Consider the following 24,152-nt stretch of genomic DNA (forward strand, 5'->3'; position numbering starts at 1 on the left):
CAAGCCATGCCACTCAACGTAGTATCTTTTCAAAGACACTAAAATTAGCCTGCTTACTTCAAGAAATTTTTAAGAAATCATACAAGTAGATTCAAAGAAAGCAAACACTGTATTCAGATGAATTTTCAAAACAGAACAATTAATATGTTTCACACTAAAATCTTAAACCTGGAGCAAGGCACTATTTAAGCAGTTCCCCCATTGAACTGCACACAATCCAGATTAGCAATGAAACAAACAGAAGCATCAGGTTATAACTGCTTTTATATCTACCTAGTTTTCCTAAGTTATTCAAGACCTCATTTGGTATGCAGCAAAAATAAAATGGCCAGAATTACAACCTAAACCACTTCATAGCCCAGTTTCAAAAATACAATGACTACATTTTTTTTTTCCTACAGAAAGGATATTTCATGCTGCCTGTGAATAAAATGCACTTTACCAATAATGAAAACAAAATTCAGCATTCAAGGCACCTTCCACATGAATAATCTCAAACCTTCGATTTCAAAGTTTGTGTAATTTTTTACATAAAAGAATAAAACTTTGCAAAGGACAAAATACATCACATTTGTTCCAAAAAAAAAGTAGTATTTTTTTTGTTATTCTGTGTATAATTTCTAATGCAGTCAGCCATCCAGTCAAACTTTTTATTGTCCTGAGGTTTTATGTGAAAATTCACAATTTTTAATCCAATTATATGGTACCTACTGTAGAAAAAACTCTTATGTTAAAACATGTCTTCACGAATTTTTAGTGGTGCTTAAATCAAATGGATCCCATGTCTGCTTTGCATATCCCTGAGCGAGGGAGAAAAAAATTCAGTATGAGAAAAAAAGTTTTTTAGAGGTTAAAACAAAGAGAAAATATTTTCTGCCTTTCTACATTCACCAGGACGAAGCAATAAACACCAAGAAGTTTGATTTTTTGACCTTTACTAGTGTCCAGCTTTGAGAAAGCTTAATTCTTTATTCTTATCTAATTAGCCAAGGAAAGAGGTGGAGTGGGTCAAATACAGATTACTTTGCACATGTTGTGAGTGATGTAAATAATTATTACACACACCCCTCTTAGGAGCTGCACAGAACCAGGGAGCTCCTAAAGCACTAAAGTAGCAACTAAGGCAATCTTCCCAGGGGAGTCCTATGACTGACCATGAACCTGATCTTCATGAAGTACCACTTTGCTTCATGAGGGCAGACTCAACTCTATTTTCTAATGTATTCCCCAATGATTTTAATGGTCATATGAACCACATGTGTACATGAAAGGGTCAGTTTCCTGGTGTGAACATTTAAATACAAAAGATACTGACTGCTAAAGAAAAGCATTTCCCCCACAATTGCATAATAAATCTCTCAGATCCTTGTTAGTCTAATCCCTGTGTTGGCAAGCTGGATATGAGATGTCTCCACGCCAAAGGATGGTTTTCAACTGCTCCAACTCTCTGCTTGCACAAACATCTGCGACACCAGTTTCCTTTCATGCTCCATCACTACAGATGGTGAGACATCATACCTGGCAAACAACTCCCACATCAGCTTGTCAGTGAAAAAGATGCACCTTCAGAGAGAACCTCTCATGCCTTTCTGTAGAGAGCAGCTGTGGAAACCAGAGCCTAAAATAACAGTGTTTCTCCCTGCCAGATTTCTTTGAGAATCAGGTTTATTCCATTTCAACCTTCATGCACTCCCAAAACTCCTCTGTAACAAAGCCATAGCACCATTTCCAGCAAGAAAAACTTAAATAGTTCTTACTGCATTTGAAGTCCATTATTTCTAAAGACATCCGTGTCAAATTGAAAATTTAGAAGTACAGCATATAAAATTGCAGAACCCACTACTGTGCAATCACCGATTGTGATGTCGTCACTAAATGAAAACAAAACTAACACTTATCACAATGAATTACATAGGAGAGGCAAAAAGTGACAAAAAAGGGTTAAAGAGGAAGAGAGTGCAGTGGATTAGCCTCTGGGAAAAAGTGCATAAATTACAGACAGTGTTTTCCCTTCTTAAATGCATTTGCCCATTATAGTTAATACCTAATCTTAAATAGGAAATTATTCTAAAAAATAGTTTCTACTCAAGCAATACTAAACCATTTAAGCTTTTGTCCAAGAAGCTGAATTGTGTGTTCCCTACAAGTATTTGATGTATTATACTGTAAATTATGGTCAAATACAGTATTATTTCATTACATTCATAACAAACAACAATGAAGGCACACTTGCACATTTGCACTCACTCAGCACAGTCAAGATTTATATATGTTCTGGTAGCAGGTAACAGATTTTCCCTTCTGGAAAAGAACTGCAGATGGACAAACAGGATGACAGGCAGCTGCACAACCCGGCCATGCACATGAGTTACACCAGCAGGAAAGAGGCAGGATAGAACAAGAACACTGAGGGCAGCTCTGGCTCAGCTGAAGAATGACCCAGTCTCCAAGATGGAGCCTGGAAGAGCAACATACTTCTACACAATTTAAATCAACATGGAGGAGTCTATCAAGGTGTTGTTCCCCATTTTTCCTTGAGGAAAATGGTCTACCTGTAAACTGTACAATTTATAAACAAAAAGGCTGAAATCTCTAAGGCACAGGCCTGTAGGAGACAAACAGTATCTACAAAACTAGGTCCCATTAGTTGAAAATTTTACAATATTGGACTATTTGGAACATAGTTTTATGACTTTTAATTCCTGAACAAAGTTTGAATTACTGAAGTAACAACGAGAAAAACAGAAATCGCCAAAATTCATGAAGCTACAACATACTAGACATAAACTGATGATTATAGAACACCAATATTTGAAATCGAAAGTTAAATGCAAACTACATATGAAAAAATCCATATTTTGAAGATTAAGCCTTCACTAAGAACATACACCTTGACCTGGCACTTCTAAATATAAACCAAGTATGTAAATGCTTTTAGCCATTAATTTAGCATTATGTATTTACAGTGTAGTGTACTTCATCAATCTGTACCTCTCGTCTAGCTAAAAAGTCCCTCAGATTATTCCTACATAGATGACAAAATATCTTTAATTGACAATAATTTACCAGTTTTATTACCTTAGACATAATAAACTCGGTAATTAAACTTTAGTAAACGTCAACAGAATTTTAGTTTTCCTTAACTCTAGTTTGGGGTATTTCATAAAATGATACAGATGCACACTAATAAAAAAGTCCCTTTAATATATTAATTATACAGACTGAGCACAGAACTTTGTATATTAAAGTATGTTATAGGTATTAATAGAACTTGTATGATTTTAAATTTTTCTCTTACTCAAGAGTTTGAACATGCTAGCTATAAATGTGTTTTTTTCCCTGTGCTTTATTTAATGGAGGAAAAATCTGTATTACAATAAACACATGAAGCAATGTTTTCTCATTCCCCAAGATTTCCTGCCTTCGTGGTCTTACTAAGAACTGATGTTTTGCTTACTTCACAATAGCTATGGCATTTCTATAGGAACTTACATCATTAAGTACTGCAAAGTAAGTAAAAGGGTTCTTTAATTATCTATACTGCATGTATACTAGAGCTACAGGTGAAAGACTCCTACAAATAAGGACTGATGTTAATAAATATATCCATGCCAGATTTAAATTACATATTATGAAATAATCAATGAATTTCAAAACATTCAGGAAGTAAATGATAGTGCAGAACCCAAATTGCATAATTTTCCACAATTCTCTCAAGCAGCTGATTTTAATCAATGTGAGTATTTTTAGGAAATTGAGTTTTTGATTTCTTGACCTTTTATATCACAGTTAATACCAAATGAAATGAGATAAATTACAATGATGAATGTTCAAACAAGATGACCTGTGCCTGACTTTCTGATGCTGTTCGCCTGAGCAGCCTAATTTGGTCCAGCTCTGCATGTCCCACTGATTTCCGAGTTAGCGACTGCACAGAGTCAGTTATGTTGTATCTGCTAGGCTGATAAAAGCCATAATATTCTATACTCTTTTCCCCTGAGTTTTCCAGCACCTTTAGTTTCTGCCTAAACTGAATAATTTTACAGGTTAGGAATAGGATAACAGCACAAGCCAGAATGAAAAAGGCTAGTAAAATGTCAAAAGCTTGATTCAGCTTTTCAACTTGTCGTGTACAAATCAGGGCTGTTTTTAATGACACAGCAGTAGCATCTGTTGTAAACAACTGTTTTTCTTCTACAGTTCTATTAGTAGGTATCATCTCTGCTTGTATTTGCACTGGTAATGTTGATAATTCAGTAGTTGCCTGTGATGGAATTTCAACAGCATATTCTTCATAGGGCAATGGGGTAGAAGACGTGGCTGTAGTTCCTTCCCAGAAAGCAAGGTATTTAGTTTCAGCATTGACAAGCTGTTGCAGTGCGTTGTGCCTGTTCCCTTTGTGCCAGGCCATCAGTAGAGTGGCAGCGCTGTGATGCACTCCGACGGCTCCCCGGCTCGGGGCAGCGCCCAGGCCGGCAGTGGGGCTAACGCAGTCTGGAAACCCAGCCCACCTCACGGAGTGCAGAGCTCTGCCACGCATACTCTGCGGGCTCTGACAGTGGATTTTTACTGAAACAGGAGATGATGCTAGCCAACTAAGTAACCCAAGCATTTTACAGCTGCAGTTCCAAGGATTAGAATTTACCTGCAGATGAGTTAAAGACACTAAGGGCTGGAGCACTTCAGGTTGTAACTCTGTTATATTATTAAATGCTAAACTGAGTACTTTAAGTGACTGCCCCATTTTTTCAAAGGTACCATTGCCAATACTGGCTATTTTATTTCTGTCTAGCTGTAGATAAGTCAAATTGTCCAATAAAGTAAAAGTGCTGGAATTTATATTTTCTAAATCATTATAACTTAAGATTAGCTGGCTCAGGTTGTCTAATCCAAAAAATCCATTTACAGCAATACATTTTAGCTTGACATTTTTCAAAGACAGATATCTAAGCTTGTTAAGTCCCTTAAATGCAAATGGCTGAATTGATCCAATGGGATTGTGAGACAAAGAAAGTCTTTCAAGATTTTTGAGCCTTCCAATAGCATTTGATGGCACAAGTGTTAAGTTGTTACCTTCCAGAAACAAATATGCAAGATTTTCAAGATGATGAAATGCTGAATCTGATATCCGTGAAATCTTGTTATTGGCAAGGTTTAGTGTTTGGAGACTTATCATTCCCAAGAAAGTCCCACTTCCAAGGACACTGAGACGATTTCTTTGAAGTGTTAAATATCTAACAGAAACAAGATCACTAAATAATCCTCTGGGAACAAATGCTATTTGATTATTCTGAAGGTATAAACAACGAAGATTGGAAAGGCCTTCAAAGATTCCTGGATCCAGGCGTTTAATCTTATTGTTATTTAGATGCAAGTAGCACAGTTTGGGGAGTTCCACAAAAGATTTTGGCTGTACATAAAAAATACTGGAGTTATCCATGTAGAGTGCAGCAAGCTTCTGAAGGCCTCTTAGTTCATTTGGAGCAACATGTGATATATTATTTCCACTGAGGTAAACAAGAATTGCTGTTTTTGGAAGGTTCCAAGGGATGCTCGACAGCCCTGCATTATGACAGCTAACTTGTCTCCCTGTGCAGAGCTGACAAGCAGATGGACAGCCAAAAGCCTCCTTCTGAAGCAGCAACAAAAGAAAACAATTAAGTATATACAGGAATGCTCCTGGGCAGGGTGGAGAACTTTGCAGAACACACATATCCCTGTTTTTTGCCTTCTTACTCATCTCTGACTTCACTAGTAGAGATAAAAAGAAGTATATGAATATTTATTAATTTAAATATATTAATATATGTATTAATATATATTAATTCATTAAATCTATGTGTACAGTCTAAAAATGTTACCATTACTTTCAAGATTGGTATCTTACATGTTATCCTTTCATGCCAAACCAGCAGTTCAAAATTTAAACTTACTAACTGAACTATATTGAAAAAAATTTTTGAAGTAATTGGACAATTAAATAAATGTACTGCCAACATAGCCAGAAAATATTTTTAATTGGCTGCAGCATAAAAGCATCTAAGCTTCCAAAATAACAGCTTCTATTAAATTAAAAACACTATTTATTAACTACTTTTTATAGTTAACCATTACTAAGAAATGTTTCAAAATCATTCAAGTAAGAATGCCAACTGTAAACAAGTTACCTTTCACTGGCAGCTCACATATAATTTGAATTTTACTTTTATAAAGCTGAATTACATTTAAAATAAATAAAAATAATTCCTTACCCCCAGTCTCAAGGTCATTATTTCTGTTATTTTGCTGTTTGCAGTTCACTGGACTAAGTCATAAGCTGACTGAAGATACTCATCTGTGAAACCTTTGTAAAGGCAGTACTGCTTTACACAGTACTACAGCACTCACATTTTTGCCCCAGGGTTTGCAACAGTTTGCTCAGGAAACTAAGAAAGAAGTGCCTAAAGTCAGGTTGCCATGGATACAGGAAACCCTGGGACAGGAAGCCATTTTATCTGTGCTTCAGAAGTATTGTTGGAAAGGAAATCTCAATGATTTGTTTCTAGAAAACCAAGAACTATCTTAGTCTGCAACTACTGGGTTTTGTTAGTTTTGGGTTTTTTTGGTTTATTTTTTTTAATCTACTGATTTAACTAGGAGAGCTCAAAGGAGTTTTATCTTAGTTAGGTGTAACTTTCAGAACAAAGCACAACTGTCTGTAACAGCATTATTGCATTACCTGTAACTCCCTTATCTTTCAGCCAGAACCTGAAATGTTTTATTGAATCAGTAGCAACACTTACACTGCTCTCTCTCTGTCTACAGAGCCTGATGCCACATGCACACAGTGTTCTGGCTGAGGGAGAAGAGACACACTCTGGAGGGAAGAGCCCAGTGCCTCCTGCCCTCTGGCAAGGCACAACCTGCCAGCAATCCCAGAAAAACCTATGAAATCTTAGAAATGAGACCCGCATTATGTGGTACAGAGCTGCTATGTACTTGTTGTATTTCCAACTTGACCCATGCACTTTTTAAAGTCTCATTAAATTCAGGCAGCCCTTTTTAAACCAATTTTATCCACAGAGGACTGTGGTTCTGAGAGCCACACCTTTGGTGCACAGCTTTCGTTTCCTGCAGTGTCCCTTGCACAGAAAAACACTATAGGGGCTATAAATATCCCTCTCACTTAAGGACCGGAGATTACATCCTCAGTTTATGCATCACAGGGAAGAAATAGTTGCTAAGTCCAGTCACATCATCAAAGGGGGATAGGAAGATTGAGCCTACAAATAGCAAAGCATGCATAACCCCATGATTTTACTGCAACAAGACCTTCTGCTCAGCAAAAGAAAGATGACAAAGCCCAGTAGGAGCCATAGCCAAAAAAGAGGCACAACAGCAAGAGAATCAAGTCACTTCAGCTACAGTGATCTCACACAGGAAGCATGAGTTCATGTAAGGGGTGAAATGTAACCCAAATGTCTTTGTCTATATAATCCAACCTCAAATGCAGGAAACATATGAGAAAAGGAAGCAGAATAGACAAGGACATACTTTTCAAGAAGCTTTCTTCCAAATATCTTGTCTAAAATAAGAAATCAGTAAGTAAAGTTGGATTGATCCATGGGCTGTTTTAGATAAAGCCTGTATCAAGTTACAGTTACAACCCAGAATCAGAACTGCATTTGTTTCTTTTTTTCTGAGACCAATAAATCAAGAGGAAAACTAATTGTTTTTTAGATTTAAATATTTATTTTCATGCTTTTATTTTTTCCACAGTGCTTAACGCAATTGTTGACTAAGAAAAGTAAAATTAAATGTCATGTCATTTACTTAAAGGGAAAACACTGCACAGGTGAGAGGAAGACTGGTGAAGTACCCTGAATGTGGGGGACAGAATAGTAAGAGTAATTGATACAATTACCCAGATCAAATAGAGTCAGATGAGAGGAAAATCAGAGATTGATCAAAAATGGAAAGTGACTTAAACCATGAAATTACCTTCTACCTAAGCTTCACTACCTGTAGTCTATCTATACTGATACCTATATGTGTAAAAAAAAAACCCCGAAACACAAAAATTCTTTTCCAAGATGTGCTGTGTGAAACAGCCCATTATAGCTACAAGAAGTAAGTCAAATTTTAAAAGAAGTTTTAAAAAGCAAATGTTCGTTTTTTCAAAATGTCAGAAGCAACACATCTTGAAAAACTGAAGGAATTAATGAAGCTTTATGATATGTCAGATAGCATGAAAATTTAGAGAAACCCGTAGAGCAGTGGCCAGATAAGGGAAAGCTGATGACCAGTAAGTGGCTGAAAGTCTCTGGTCTGGTACTGAAGGTACAAGATCAATATTCACAAAATTTTTGCTTGAACTCTAGCTGCCACTGGTTCTGAGCTCATCGCTGACCCTTCTGATTGTTGGATCCCACATCCATAATGGGGGAAAAAAATCTTTATCCAGATCATGGCTCCTTCCAATATGCACCACAAAATCCAGAGAAAGTCTTGTTTTCCTTAGTAAATACTGCACCCAAAGGCCTACAGATCCGATTGCATTGTAATTTAGAGGTACTATTTCATTAATACTACATACTGTTAAAGTATCTGAAAGCAGTGTCTGTTAAGAACAAGACACAGAATTACAAGCCATATAACTGGCACCATTTTGGGGAAAACCATAAATAAGGCTGGGGTATATCTGTAACTTGGATCAGCATTTCTCAAATTGACTTGTACTTAAACAGTGAAATTCATTACTAGTTGAAAACTCTATGAAAAAACTCAGAAAACCCTAACAAGCTTAGACAGCACTCATAGTGGTATATTTTATTCACTGCAAATTTTGGTCTCCAGTGAGAGACCTATTAGGTTTGTACCTAAATAGAGCTTCATATGGTAACAGAAAATTATTTTTTAATTAAACAAGGAAATTTTATATTAATATACGAATATTCCTGAAGTTACTAATGCTGTTGCTTTTTAAAATTAAAATCTAGTTCAACAAATGACTCCTTGTCAAAGCAAGCATGACCCCAGAGTAACAGCAATTTGTCAAATTGTGCATAAAATGACAGCGCAAATTGAAAGAACATACAAGCACTGCACCCATGTTCAACTAAAGCTGATATGACAAACATGAGCTAGTGTAAAATAGTCACTCAAATCCCACTTACCTATAGCAGAAAACATGCAACAAGTTCAAAAACAGGGTCTAAAGTCAAATTTTGAGGAAGGATTTCATTCTTATAATCACTACAAAATTATGTTATGCTCATGAATGAGGACAACCAATTTTTAGCACTATAATTATTCTTTTCAGCTTGAAAGAGTGAAACTATCTATCTGTTGCCCTCCTATTGTGTATTTAGCAGGTATTTGCTCTTGCAGGTCTTCCTTCTACTTTTATCCTCCACAAGTAGACTATTGTGTAACTTCATTTTTTCAAATACCTACTTCTTTATGCCCATATCATCTCTAGATGTGACCATAGATCAAGGTAATTCAGGTACTAAACTACTGCTTGGGTAGCAGAGATTTAAGTGCATTTAAGTAACATCCAGTAGGCAGGTGAACTGTTGACACCTTAACTCATCAGATCGCAAAACACTTTTCTGTTTCTCGTTATCTAGTTTATCTAAAAATTTCTTTTTGTCTCAAATAGTGCAGATTCCTTCTAGTATTTAATATTTCTATTTAAGCAAAAATCTCGACTTGCTACTTCATTTACTGAGAATTTATCTTCCACAGAGTAAAAACTACAGAATTATTTTTCCTACTGTGGATATGAAAATAAATTTCCATTCTGTAAATCTTATTTGACCCTAGACTGTAGTAAAGTAATATGGAAAGCTCTTGTGAAACTAAAAGTACACTTTGAGAAACTCATAGAATTAATTTCTTCTCCTTATTCAGAAAACTAGGTCGTCTACAGACAACCACTAAGTTTCTGAACAAAACAGTAACATAAAAAAGCTTGGCCATTAATGTAACCCACAGATTTGATATGCTGACAGTAACACTACAGCTTTAGCCTTTACCCATCATGGCAATATTTAGCAAATTGCCTTAAAACTATAAAAGCAGTTATGTACTCAATACAAGTGCAGTTCAAACCAAGAGGTCCAAAGAACTCAAAGTAATTTCCCAGATTTCAACTTCTAGAAATTTTATCAAAACTAAACCCAATTGCAAAAAACATACTCTGCCTGCTAGTTTTGGAGACAGGACAGGCATACACTTGGCATTAGCAACTGATAGCTCCAAATATTTAACAAAAGTAGAAAACTTCAACAGTTCCTAAAAACTACTACAGAGAATACCACATACAAAATACAAAAACTGTTTCTTAAAAATGCAAGTATTCTTTATATTTAGGCATTTTACTAATATCAAAACCTCATGTTTTGTTTTAAACCCTTTCTCATTAAATTGTTTGAATATGAAACATTATTTTTCAAGACAGTACTTCTTTGCAGAAGTTCTTGTAGGGACATGGATTGTGGTGTTAATCACTTCTGGCATCTTATCATAATAGTCTGGCACTGAAAGTCACTGAAAAAATCTCAGCTACTCCCTTGGCAAGCTCAAATTTCACAGAGTATAGCACAGACAGATAAGCAGATGTACCAAAACAGCTCAGAAAAAACCCAGGTGCAAAAACAGCCGTAAATCTACGTTTTGGGGTTTGTTAGTCGTGTGACTTTTACCATTTTTAGTCATATGCTATACTTCAGTCACTACTTATTCAATATCTAATTTGCAAACGTATAAACCATACACTGCAAAGAGTTTGAAGAAAGCTAGTTACTCTTTTGCTGTCTTTTATATAATTAAAATGATAAAATTTAGGATAAATCATATGTAGAATAGTTTTAAGAAAGACTTCCAAAATTCTTTAAAAAAAAAAAAAGAAAGCTAGTTGCAGCAACCAAACCATTATGATTGCAGCTTATTTTTTTGCAGCAGTTTAGCTGCAATTAGTGACATAATTCCTTGCCATCACTTGGTACATTTTTCCTTGAAATCAAGGCTTAAGTGTCTTAGGGGAAAAGATGCTATGCTCTGACCAGTCCATACTAACAATCAAGTGTAGAAGAAAAATTGATGGAGACGGTGAACAAGAAAAGTTTAATGAGTGCATCCTTTCACCAATGCCATAATGTGACATGCAATTAAGGAAGTTGGCAGTGCTTCATGTAACCTCCTGAATTATGCAGACTCTGATCGTCAGACTAAGACCAAAACCACATTTTTCCCTCTTATCATTAAAACTGCACTGTTACCTTTAAGGCAAGCTAAATAAATCCAAGGCCAAACACTGATGACAACTGCAAAACCATAATTTAAAGAGCTCCTTTAAATGCTAATAGTCTGTTAGAGGCGTGGGTGAGCATACCTTTAACTAGAGGGATTAAAAAAATGGAGGGGAAGATAAAATAGCTTCAGAGTATCCTCCCTATAAAGAAAGGAGGATGTACAAGTAATTATGTAAGAAATTCTGACTTTATAAAAGAGGACATAACTATCCTGAGGAGAACATGACATTTTATTAGGCACTTTCTTGGCATTTACTAAAATTACATATAGACAACTTTTTGAGAGGAAAAGTAAAATTTCTAACTAAGTAATTTTAACAAATGACAGGGGCAAAACTCCATAATAACCTAATGAAGATTTATAATTGCATACTGTAAGTACTTACACTCACAAAATGCCAATTATCTAACTGGCAGAACTCATAGTGGCTGACATAGACTTGATACACAATGAGAAAAAGCAGACATTCATTTACATAATGATTAGAAACCTGAAGAACCTCTTAACCCTTTCGCCACATTTGACTCAAAGGGGTAAAATGAAAACTGCCATTTCTCATGTACCACAAATTAAAATAAAGAAAGATGAATTAAAATACTTTGTATTTTAAGCAGAGTTTCCTAGAGTGGTACCACTCTATACAGGTAGGTCCACCAAAAACGAGCCCATCCTCAAGGACCAAAATTAGTGGCCTATTTTGGAAAGCACTGACTTTGAGTGAAAGCAAACTTGGCATAACCCATTCAAGAGTGACAAACATAGTGGAAGTAACACTCACCTGCAAAAGGGGAGTGCTTAGCTTTCAACATTGTGTCAAATGATACCATGGGCATGGTTAGGTAGCACACCAAACTAGGCTGATCACTGACACTATAATCTTTCCAAAATCTGTTTCCATTTCTTTATTAGAGAATAAATGTTCCTGTCACTCTTAAGCCTCTTTCAGTGTTGTGTTCCACTGAAATACACAGAGAATAACTGGAGGAATAAAAAAGATATCTACTTTGCTTAAAAAATCATTAAAAGCTTTCAATATCACCAAAGAAGGACATTCCAAAACATTGTAATACTGACATGATACTAATTGACACTGCAGTATAGTAAGCAACCTAAGTACTTTCAAATCTATATATCTATATAGGAGAAGGGGACATAGTAGAATTTTAGCCACTTTGGCATCAGAAACTACAAAGGATGCTGAAGATCTCAAAATGCAGAAGCCTAGCTAATGGTGGTGGCCCACACCTTTTCCACAATAAATAAAAGGTAGAATGCTGCTACTGACCATATTCACTACACACTATTTTAGGGACTAAGGGCACATCTAATAAAACTCAACTCAATCTTGAAGAGTACTCTTGAAGCTGTATGCTCACAAACAAGCCATTAAGATTGTAAACAAGCTGGAATATGACTGAACTAAACCAGGAAATCACGACATTTGCGAATTTACTCATCCAGGTTGCTGTCACATATCATGTCTCACACTAGTTCAGATACAATTTTCCTCCAAGAAACTGCAAGTTCTTTGGTGTTTTTCAAACAACCCTCCCTGTTAGAGCTACTGTGTCTATCCATACTTTCCTCATGTACTAAATATGGAGATATTGTAACTCCACAAGTGCATCCTTACTACCTGAATCATGTTACTGGACCCTACTATTAAATACAACACTTTAAAGACAAAGGTCTTTAACCAGTTTTATGAAATAGTTTTTTAATAAATGAATGAAAATGCACATGGATGGATATGAGTGACAAACAGGCAGTAAAAATATAAAACATGGAAAATATTGCCAATGCATACATTTGTCAAACACAAAAAACCCCAACCAAAAGAACAAACAAAAAAACCCCAACCAACCAAACAACCCCCCCCAAACCCCTAACACTGACTGACCACACTTAGACAGCAAATGCAGTCAATTATAAGTTTTAATTTGGGCAAACCCCTAAGTAATACCAGGAAATTGCTGCTCCATGAAAAGGTGCTGCAACACACTAATCAGGAAAGCAGCAGTCATTGTTTCTTTTTTAATATTTGTTTCTAACCACTAACACGATGTGCAGCTGTGGGAAGATAAACAGGATGCTAGACTGAAGGACATGCATACATGATTAAAACGCAGCACACTGTTAGTACCAAAAGCATGCCATTGCATCTACCTCTGGATGGTATTGCCTAGACAAGACAATTACAGTGTGGCTAATAATTTGTCACTTTATAATCTGCTTAGTCAAACTACTTGGCCTAAGAGCCACTGTGAGCAACTGCTCGGCAGTGAAACCTGTTTTATCTGCTCTAAAATCCTTCACTCATGACTCTGTCAAAGGTGCTGTACTTGAAACAGAAAATTATTTGTGTCAATGATTTTAAATTAATAATGATGGAAGTTTTACCTTCCCCTAAAATGCAGACAGTATCAAGTTCCACATACTTGTAATTATAAACATGATCACTAACTACACAAACACCTAAAATCTACGAAGCGTTACTATAGTTTGGAGAGAGAATAAAAAAGGTCACTGTTTAATACTTTCCCCAACATTTTACCCATAAACTCTACGGGAAGAATGAGAATACGTATTATCTTCATTTTTCCCCCACCATTTTTGTCTACTCCCTCTTTCCTCTCTGAAATAAACCAGTGCTTCAGCTACAGGCTACAGGAAGAAACAGGCAAAAGGAGAAAAATCCTCAGAAAGTGCCAGACACAGCACAGATGCCTGTTTTCCTTAAAGCAGAACCTTGAAAATCTGAGCTTGCCAGTGTTACCAATCCTGACCATGATACAGCAGCAAGCTGAGGGAGGAATCTCACCCATACCTTGGCCTCCCCAAGACAGCCCATCAACCATCCTCAGAAGACAAAATACTTTTCTGCCTCTGCAGCTGAGAAATCTTCAACTGACCTTGGATATCCAACGTAAAATCTAATCAGGAACCTGGTTAGTGAGGCATTCCAACAGGAAAAATTGCTTTAGCTTTTCTTGGAAATGCTTATATTAATCAAAACCTTTTGATTAATTACTGTATTATATTTAAAACATTTTTGCTTCAACTGTGTTAATGGACTTGCACAAGAAGCCTGCTTTAGAAAACTTATTTTTAACAGAAATTTTAGATGCAGGAGGCAGCAAGCATGTGTAGATCCCTGTGACATGGCAAAACCAGAGTGACTCACATTGTTCTAGTAAAAAAAACAATCAATTGACAGAATCAATTTCACACATTCTGTCTGAAGGTATGTTTGGCAGTCTGTCAAGTGTATAAGTGAAATTTTCATAGCTTTGACATAAATACGTCCACTAAAGAGACACTTTTTATTTGAGAAGCAGCTTTCTTAAACCATTTGAGTAACTGAAAAATAAAGCTGTCACTTGCAGAAGGTTTTATTATGTTAAGGACTGCCAGAAATAATTGGCTTTTACAGCAGGAAATCTGGAGCAGCTGAAGGTAGTTCAAAATAACATGGTTATCTAAAGGAATTTCTTTTTTTTTTTTCCTTCCTCTTTTTAAAATAAACTTCAGAGGAAGACAGATGTAGTTCAGCACCTTAAATTTTAGCTAACACCTCTTTAAAAACATTTCAAATATACTTATAAACAACATAACACTGTTACATTTACTGGGAAAAAAACCTCTCATAAAGCAGCTGCTTGGCTCACCTTTAGCTAGATGGTTATCCTGATTATCTGTCTCACAAAAAAAAATCTTCTGTGCATATAAAAAGCAATAAAGCCTCTAAGTTTCATGTTAAGTGTTCCCTGATTTTTTTTTTAAGGTAGTGACTACATATTACACAGCTTTGACAGATACTGCATATTCTACAGACCCTTACAAAGCTTTAAGATTTGGGAGCAACATCTAAATTTCCAACAGACAAACCTTAAGAATGTTCAGGAAATCCAGCAGACTAAATGTAAACTCATGGAGTCTTGTCTTCCCAAATGTCAGATTAGAATAATCCGATGGTAAGTATGGACTGAACTCTCTCCTAATTGTGTCATATATGAATTCTAGTAATGCCAACTTAGAAGTCAGTGTATTCAGCATTTTCATTTAAAACTTTCATTTTCTGTGTATATCCAGCAATGATGATGGCTACTGAAAGGACAATAGTAAAATCTGCCTGCTGTAGAATCTATAGTGCAAAAAACTCTTTCACACTCTTTCACAGCAACTCTTCCATTTAATGTCATAAAGAGGGAAAACAGGATGAAAGATCAGATCACCCACAACAGGAAAGAAAATTGAACATTGTTCCATTGATGGGAGCTAAAATACTAACATGCCAACTAAAGCAACTACTCAATCACAGATGAGAGAAGCAGATAGTTCAATGTTAGTATGAGACTCGACTATAAAATCCACAGTGCTGGTTCCTCACTTTTACTAAATGACATTTACCATGAAAAAGAAGAATGGTTACTATAATGCTATGAAACCAAGTAAGTTAATATAATGTAGCATGGAAATTACATATTTTTAACTTTTTCTTGGGGGGAAAAAAACGAGTAAAAGCTACTTGTATTGAAATATTTAGCTGCAGAATTGTGAAATACTTTAAAAACCATTCCAAGGGCGTTTGAAGCATTCTTATGTAAAGCACTGCACATTTGCTTACCTATTCAATGATGGCAGAAGAGAAAGCAACGCCAAAGCAGAAAGTTTTCTTCTTTCTGGCTGAGTGATGTTATCCATCCGATCAACCCACATTTCAATCATGTTACCAAGAATTTGGTCCAACTGCAATGAGAAACACAACGTTCCTTTTCAGTTATGAGTACATCAGCATGTTTAGAAAATAACTTATTTTAATTTTTCTACCAACTGAATCATTATTTAGTCTTGGAAAGACACTATAAAGTTGTATACCTGACAGAAGTGGCAAGTAACAGGTATTTTTAAAATTTTCCATGACAATGCTTCCAGGCCCTGAACCCTCCATACCATTAGTTGTAACCTAGACATTTGGAATGCATTTAATTTATGGAGAGGGAGCTAATTCAGAGCAGTGAATTATTCAGACAGGTTTCCCCGAACTGTATAATACAAACAAAGCGCATGGACTTGCTCTGTTTTACCTACATGGGTGACAAAAAAAAACCCAAAATCAAAAACTTGTCTGTATCTGTTTGAAAAGTGCATTATACCCTAGGAAAGAAAAGTACTAAAATTTCACTTAAAGATATAACACTTGGAGCAAAAGAACCTCAGTACACTCACCAGTGAAACTGTAGCACACTGAACCTGATTCTCTAGAAACTCAGGGGAGAAGGATTAGAACACTCTCCATCCTTCAGGACCCATCAAGATGGCACAGACAAAGCAATTCTCATCCTACAGTCGCATGTGAACTAAGGGGGTTTACATGGCCAATTGTGGGATGCAGCAGGAAGAGACTTTAGGGACTGTACAAAAAATTTAATGGGATGTTTTAAGTAATTATAGGAACATGTAAAAGTTGTTACAGGGTGTTCAGGGAAAAGAGAAAAGGAGGATGAAGAACCCCTTTTCAAGGTGAACTGGGCAGGAACAAGCATGGATAACAGAGAGAGAAGTTTCTTCAGGTCAAAAGATAGCAAGGCTCCCCTATGTAATACTACTGAAATACCAAGATACAAAAAACCCAAAAAGACAAAAAAGGACAATAAACCTTACCTCCTGACCCAATTCACACGCCATCTGGCCCAAAAGTAATGAAAAAAACCTTGCATTTTGTAACAGAACTCTACCCATGATCCCCAGATAAGTAGACATCACCACTGGGTATCTCTGAAACAAAAATAAACCAAAATGAAAGGTGCTTAGTTTAACTAAAAGAAAGACATTTGACACACAGAGCAGCAATACATGGAAAATACTTGTATGCATCCCTTATGTCTTTTACTAAAGTTTAAATTATAAATTGCAATTTAAGAGTCTCAAGGAACAGAGGACTGAAGGAGCAGAGGACTTTACGAGAATTCTCAGTTCTTACAATATGAAAACCATGCCAATTTCAAATTCAATTTCCTCCAAACAGCCATGACAACTTGCAAGGTGATTTTACTTTAAATTTTAATATCTGTATCTTAAGGAGCTAACAGTTTTTACTGTACTGTTAAAAAATTACTTTTGAAGTTGGTTATGGTTACTGAAATTATAAGCAGTAATTTGGAACATTAAGAACACTAAGTATTTCTGAAGCTGTTATTTTTTTCAGATAGAAACTATAATATATCTGCCAATAACTAACCTACAGATGTTTCAAAATTAACTGGATACAGTAATAAGTTTATTAGTTAATTATCTTTGGTTATTACTTTTAAAAGAAGCTATGGATTGTTTCCTATTAAATTCAGCATACAACAGTATAACTGTGTTTTGTGTAAAACTCTACATTGCAAAACAAAATGCCAGCATTTACCTGAAAATGCTAACCTAGATAAATACATTTTGAATAGGGTATAATAAATTTTTTAGTCTCAAATCAGAAGATTTTTTAACAATCCACTCTCTTTGTTCTTTGTACAGGAAAAAGTACTTTGCTACATAGTATTACATGGCTTAAATTTGGAAATCTTATTTAACTCAATAATTGGAGCCAAATACTGATATTTGAAAGTCTTCAAATGGAAAAAAGTGAAGATTTTGATCGAAGATGTCAAAAAACTTGAGGAATTCAACCCACTGATTCCTGCTAGAAGCGAGAGGTTAAAGTATATTGGATTTTACTCATTTTCATCCAATATGGAATTTTGTTGAATATAAAGAGAGAAAAGGAAGAAGTTAAGACATCTAAGCCAGCAAAATCTTAAAGACTCTATCCACACAAAGCATTGTCACATCCTTCAGCTCTTCATATTAGATATGCCAATTAGGAAGAGAAGGTCAAGCCAATCTTCTCCTGGTCGAGTTTGTTTTTCTCTGGTCCAGGTACAGATAAAAAGGAATTTTATGTGTCTTTAAAAAACAAACAAACAAACAAAAAAAATATCTCCAGCATCTCTATCTAGCATTCAACTAGGCATAGAATTACAGCCCTCGAAAGTATTAATAGTGAAGGAATGATGGAACAGCAAAATAAAATTTGTACTGCTTTTTTAACACTACATGACAAAACAAGTGACAGATATGTTGGCTTTTTATCTTGTGCTACTGTGTTACAAACTTTTAAAACAGATGTCAAAAACGGATCAGATACTCTCAAAACAAGAGAAAATGGAACATCAATATGAAAAAGCTGGGTCAGGTAATGCAAGGTACTGTGATTTTCAAATGGAAAAGTAGAGAGTAGTTAAAATAACTCTTACCTCCCCATCTATAATGCCCCTGAATACTGATGGCAGAAGGGGTTGAAACATTTGAGGACCCAACACAGGGTTTACTTTTAGGACATTTTCAACAACCTTAAGAAATAAGCAAATTAGACAATTAGTAAAGTGCATTCATAAATCTTAACTGAAGCTTTAAAACCATGTGTACTGGTGTACACATATAAAGTGCTCGTAGGATGTTTACCATTAAATACCATCAAACCCCAGACTGCTGAACTATATTCTAGTAAAGTATTCTGCAAACCTCATCTGCAGAAATGGACCTGGTGAAAACTGACATCCCAATGAAACCCACCTAGCCAAGCACCTCATGAGCGTCCCCATGGCCCTAGCAAAGTTGATGAGGTGGTTTGGAAGAAGGTACCTCATTAGGGTTCCCGGAAAAGCAGCAGACTAAGGTGGTTGGCAAGGCAAAGCACCAGCAGTGCAGGACTTATTTACATTGCTCTCTCTTGCCACTTTTTTGTGAAACCACTGATTAGGACCTACCAGCTCTTTGCAGGTGTGGTCTCAGATGTGCTATTCTAGCACATTGGAAACCTGCTCTGGTTTCCAGTGTTTAAACTCTTTAGCCTTTGTTTCTCAGCTCCTTTCTTCCCCCATATCCATGTCCCTGAAGTAACTCGCATTCTTCAGTTTTTCTTCTGCCCAGATGTCTGTGCTCTCCCCTTGTACCAAGATGGAGATGGGAAGAGGCTGTGAGAATAATGGGCTGAGGGCTGCTCACTTCTTCCAGGTAAAGGCAGACCACACATGTATAAACACACTGATGTGTATAAAGCACATAAAGGTACCTCACTTAAACACTCTTAAGTCTCCATTCTCATCCACCTCAAGGAATATCCACAAGAACCTACTCTTCTGTGCTCTTGTCCAATCTCTCCTGAATACTTTTTCTCCTTTTTGAACCTTGTTCCTACTAGTTTCATTTAACACTCCTTTTGCTTGAGAAAAATGTTATGCAGTTCACCTTTTTCAATGCCTCTTAATTTTGCAGACCATTAATATGCAGAGGTATAAAAGAGGCTTATTATATACAGAGGTAAACATAACTTTTCCCCATTCATCTTTCTGGGTACTGGAAGTTTTGGCCAACTCATTTGTTCCTTGCACAGTCTTTTCAAACCTTTTACTGTCTGTGTCAGATAATTAGAAAACCAAGTCACATCAAGCCTCAGCAATCTTGGAATAAACTGTCTTATCAGTCCAAATTAGTATTTTTCAACCTTAATACATTTACTGTTCTGATGTCTTTTTTCAATTCAGCCAGAGCTCTTTGTGGTAAACTATTTCAGAGAACACCCCGGGGTATTTCTGTTCCCAATGCTTATCCCAATGCTTATATGTTTTCTTCGCTTAAAATGTCAGCATTTTGAAGCCAGACAAAACTTCTGCTTTTTCTAAAAATATTTACAAGGATTATAGCTGAGTTACCCTTTTGGAATCAAGAGGGCATACTAGGAAAGTGTTCCAAGTATACTAGACAAATCTTGCAGCTAATGCAAGGCCACACTGGCACCCAAGTGACTAAATGATTCTGTATTAGCAGCATAATTCTGTTTTAGAAATCTGATTAAAAGCTGCTGCATAAAACATTTGCCCAACTATAGACTTTCAATAATATCACTGATAGACTGGAACTGACATTTTATATTCCACAACTAGAGCTCTTAAGCTCCTCACAGCAGTAACTACAAACAGGGAAAACTATCAACTTCTCCAGTTGTTTTCTGTCCTGGATCCAAGCAGTTGTGCTGCCCACCAGAGACAGGTAGGATCCAATTTATATCCTCCATTGCATTTACAATTACTTAAATTCAAGTCCAAGTTTTCATAAGCAATACAGAGCCCCCTGTTAGTGCAGCCACTGGAAATGTAAGCAGTAGCAGCACACTACAGCTACTACTCAGGTATCTTTCAATGTATACTCCAACTGTATTTCCTGAAATTCTTCAAAAGACACATTCGAAGTATCATTGTTAATATTTCAAAAGCTTATGAGTTTCACAATAGCATTTGAAGGCAGTGTGATAACATAACTTTCTGGTACTTGGAAAAAACCTTTCGCAACTCCATTTCAGCAGTTTTGGCCATTTCAGCAGCCAACTGATGCCAAAGGCAAAGACTGAACTTTTGTCATGGTACAAATGCAAACATGGTACGCAAAGGAATTTCATTGAGACCACGTACATACAGCGTGGTCTAGACACATGTTTTCTCTAGACACATCAGGTCTTTACAACAGGCACAGACTTTAAATAAGTAGTTAAACCACCACTTACTGCAATGTCAAGGTCAGCTAAATACATTGATTTCTTCTACAAGTTCTAGATTCTACTTAAAAACATTACATGTACGGAGCTGAATATCTGGGTATTATTTTCATTATACTCCACCTTTAAAACTTGAACTTGACCTTCAGTAGTTATGTCCTTCAAAAGCTCACAAAATGACCGGCATAAGTCAGCAGCATACATCTGAAATAAAATGAAAAAGAAGGTACAATGCAACTCATCTTATACATGTGTATATATTTCAAAATATATATTTTCAATTCTTTAGGGTTTACATATGTCCAGAGACCCAGCTTCTCTTCAAAGATCTTATCTGCTAAAATGTTCGTCATTCCTAAACTAATTAAAATCTAATCCAAGCATTTTGTTGAGTTTTTAACATTGCAGGGTTTTTAAACAATCAATCTCAAAGAATTTTCTAATTAAGAAGGTGTGACAACTAGGCATAATATCTCTAGTTCAACTCTTGCTGAATCTATTTTAATAATTCCAATCTGGTAGGATAATTACAGTAACTATTATTACCCAACATAGGACCTTTTCCAATGACAAACTACTAAATCAATCCACAAAGCATTAATTCTAAATAACAATATATCTCAAATCTGATTTGAGTGTCCACTGTGCACCATAAAGAGCTAACAACAGGATAGTATGCTTGTATACACATAAATGAATAAGAGTATAGATGTTTGTGTGTATGGTAAGTTCTGAGATGAGAGAAAAAACAGTTTGCCAGTAAGGAACTGAGGTGGTAATATGGATCTTTATACAACAGTAACATACCTGCAAAAATTCAGATGATGACAAGAAAATATAAGCATTGATGATCTTAAAGCAATTTTTGAAGTTTTCTGAACTCAGCTCTGGAAAAAACAGAAATCGCAATTCAGAACCTGATCACCAAACTGAAGCATAACCAAAATGACTTGGTTCTAGAAGTCCTTTTCCTCTCACAGCCTACAGTACCAGACATCAACAAGGAGAAAAAAGATCTTAGATCCTGTGCCAATCAGGTTCTCTCTCCCTGAAGAGAGAGTTACGGAAGTGGAATGACAACAGCTCTTGTACTCAAATGGAAGCACAAGAAGTCCTATGACGTCAAAAGCCAGTGCTAATTAAAAACAAAAAAAACCAAACAAAAGTCAGGTTTTGGATGTGATACTGGGGCAAGAAGATATTAAAAACAGAATAAATGAAACACACACTTTAGAGACTTGCAATTCCTGATAAATGATCTCTCACATTGAATCAGCAAATGCTGAGCAGAAAGAATGAAATAAAGACTGTAGTTCTGCTCTTCTGACCCAGATGCCACATCAAATGGCATTGAGCTGAAGCACACTGAGCTGTAGGGCATAACTTGAGTATTTCAGTAAGGAGAGCACAACCATCCAAGAGACAGATACACAGACGATGATATACAGCAGCAGCTTGAAGAGAAAAAAGATATATCTTCAGGCACTGCCCACAAGACTGTTCAATTAAAAAAAAAAAAAAAAATCACTCTGGAACATGTATAAGCAGAACTCACAGCAAAACAAAAGGTTTCAAAGTTTTACATAGATGTTGATACTAGTGCACAAAGTCCCCATTGCCTAAAACCAAGGCAAAAGACCAAAAAGCCTCAAAGGGCTACATTTTATTAAAATCAGTCTGGGATACAAACTATTCTTGGTAAAGGCAGTGGACCTTGGCTCCATAACCTTTAATTAAAACATACAATAAAATCATGGAGACGCAACAGGAAAATACTTTTATATGAGTTTTAAATATAATTCCTTTACCAGATTTAACTAACATCAGCAGCTAGCTAAGACCTCATGGCTTAGATGAAAGCAGCCTTTATGCACGTGTGGCTTACACCTAGTGGTATTTATATATAAAAACTTCTATCAAAAAAGGTATCAGATAACAGAGAACCATGACCATGCCTGCTGTTATGTTATAACATCTGTAAAATTCTGGGGAGGTTCAGTTGTTTTTCTTTTTTTCCTACCCATTACGTAGAACATTAATGTTCGTCTCAATTTGACATGGCCATAGGACAGCTTTGCATTTATGAGCAGATTCACATGTCAGCACTTAGGTCATGTCTTGTTATAATTTATTTTGAGTACTTATGTGTCTTGGCCTGAAAAGACATCACCTATCAATCCAATATGCTCATCAAAAGATTCCAGAATACCTATGAATTTAGCTTTAGGAGCATATTACTAAAGTTACACATTGTGTTCTCCTTAGAGGTCTGCATTTGTAGGTTTTTTTTTACTGTATCCAACCATATTTGAAGTTTCAGACACTTAAGCAAGTAGACAAATTGTAAATAAATGGTCATATAAACATGAAGTACTATTAAGTTTCCCATAGCTTTCTGTTCTGTAATAACTGATAATAGGCAATAAAAAAATGTATTTCAGGTTAAAAGGAAAAAACAAGCAAGACAGACGAAACGGATATGACAGACCTTCTGCTACTCATCTGCAGCTCAATGTTTTGAAAATTTTCTAGAAACATCTAATGTTCCACTAACTACATTTAAAAGCTAATCATACATCCATTCTCTTGCCAGGTATTCCTGAATCAAACATACATTTTTCTGAATACATTAATGTGCTCCTTTGAGGTTTAGAGTTAGTCCAGTTCCAGTAACCTGTTTTTTGGCACTACCTTTACAAACACAGCACATGCACTTTAAACTTGACACTTGGAACAGGGATGTCTAGATTTTGGCCGTGTTTTCAACCTGAAATTGTATCAGACTCAGCTGTCATTTTAAGCAGCCCTGGTGCAGAAAGGCTGCCATCCTCAGAGAATTATGTATTTCTCCATTCCACACTATTCAATGCATTGGAAGAGATGCATTAAGGAGACTCTGCAACCCCTCTGTAGGGCAATTATCTTTCAACAGAATTTAAACAGTAGCAGCAGTGCTGAACTAAAAACCAAGTATGACAATTATGCTGTGAATAATTATTGCACATCAGTGACAGTACTATAATCTTTGAAGGTCAGTCACTTATGCAAGTGAAATCAAGCCTTCATGTCAAATGCAACATTCTGCTCCTGAAGGCAAATCTAATTGTATAACTTCTCTGACATCCTGTTTTAACTGCAGCCATATCCTGAAATGGGTACAAAAAGTTCTTTGCATAAGGACAATTATATCTAGAAAGAACTACACATTGTTTTCAGATTAGTTAAAAAGGGAAAATCAAAAACTCCTCTATATTTTTCC

At 36.0% G+C, this 24,152-nt stretch overlaps 2 protein-coding genes across 3 annotated transcripts in view; both read right to left on the reverse strand.

Moving 5' to 3' along the window:
• The window catches only part of IPO11 (importin 11), an 83,683-nt gene that overhangs the window by 13,685 nt on the left and 45,846 nt on the right, over positions 1 to 24,152 (reverse strand). Inside the window, exons 24-28 of the mRNA XM_085043379.1 lie at positions 21,701 to 21,780; positions 21,017 to 21,097; positions 18,597 to 18,692; positions 16,963 to 17,076; positions 15,926 to 16,047 (exon numbers count right to left, since the gene is read on the reverse strand). Of these exons, the coding sequence (XP_084899505.1) occupies positions 15,926 to 16,047; positions 16,963 to 17,076; positions 18,597 to 18,692; positions 21,017 to 21,097; positions 21,701 to 21,780 (493 nt within the window). The remainder of the gene's footprint in view (positions 1 to 15,925; positions 16,048 to 16,962; positions 17,077 to 18,596; positions 18,693 to 21,016; positions 21,098 to 21,700; positions 21,781 to 24,152) is intronic.
• Positions 247 to 7,594, reverse strand: LRRC70 (leucine rich repeat containing 70). Of its 2 annotated transcripts, none has more exons than XM_085043381.1 (2): positions 6,252 to 7,594; positions 247 to 5,632 (listed from the first exon to the last, which is right to left on the reverse strand). In XM_085043381.1, the coding sequence occupies exons 1-2, from the start codon at positions 6,267 to 6,269 to the stop codon at positions 3,815 to 3,817; spliced, it is 1,836 nt and encodes a 611-aa protein (XP_084899507.1). In that variant the 5' UTR covers positions 6,270 to 7,594; the 3' UTR covers positions 247 to 3,814. The 2 variants fall into 2 exon arrangements, with proteins under 2 accessions (XP_084899507.1, XP_084899506.1); XM_085043380.1 differs by having other exon boundaries at positions 247 to 5,751.

The sequence above is a fragment of the Lichenostomus cassidix genome, chromosome Z, assembly GCF_008360975.1.
Source record: "Lichenostomus cassidix isolate B80296 chromosome Z, HeHo_3.0, whole genome shotgun sequence".
In the NCBI taxonomy this organism is placed as follows: domain Eukaryota; kingdom Metazoa; phylum Chordata; class Aves; order Passeriformes; family Meliphagidae; genus Lichenostomus; species Lichenostomus cassidix.

Excerpts from the sequence above, each read along its gene's own strand:
- LRRC70 (XM_085043380.1), bottom strand. The coding sequence starts at position 5,740 with ATGAGTAAGAAGGCAAAAAACAGGGATATGTGTGTTCTGCAAAGTTCT.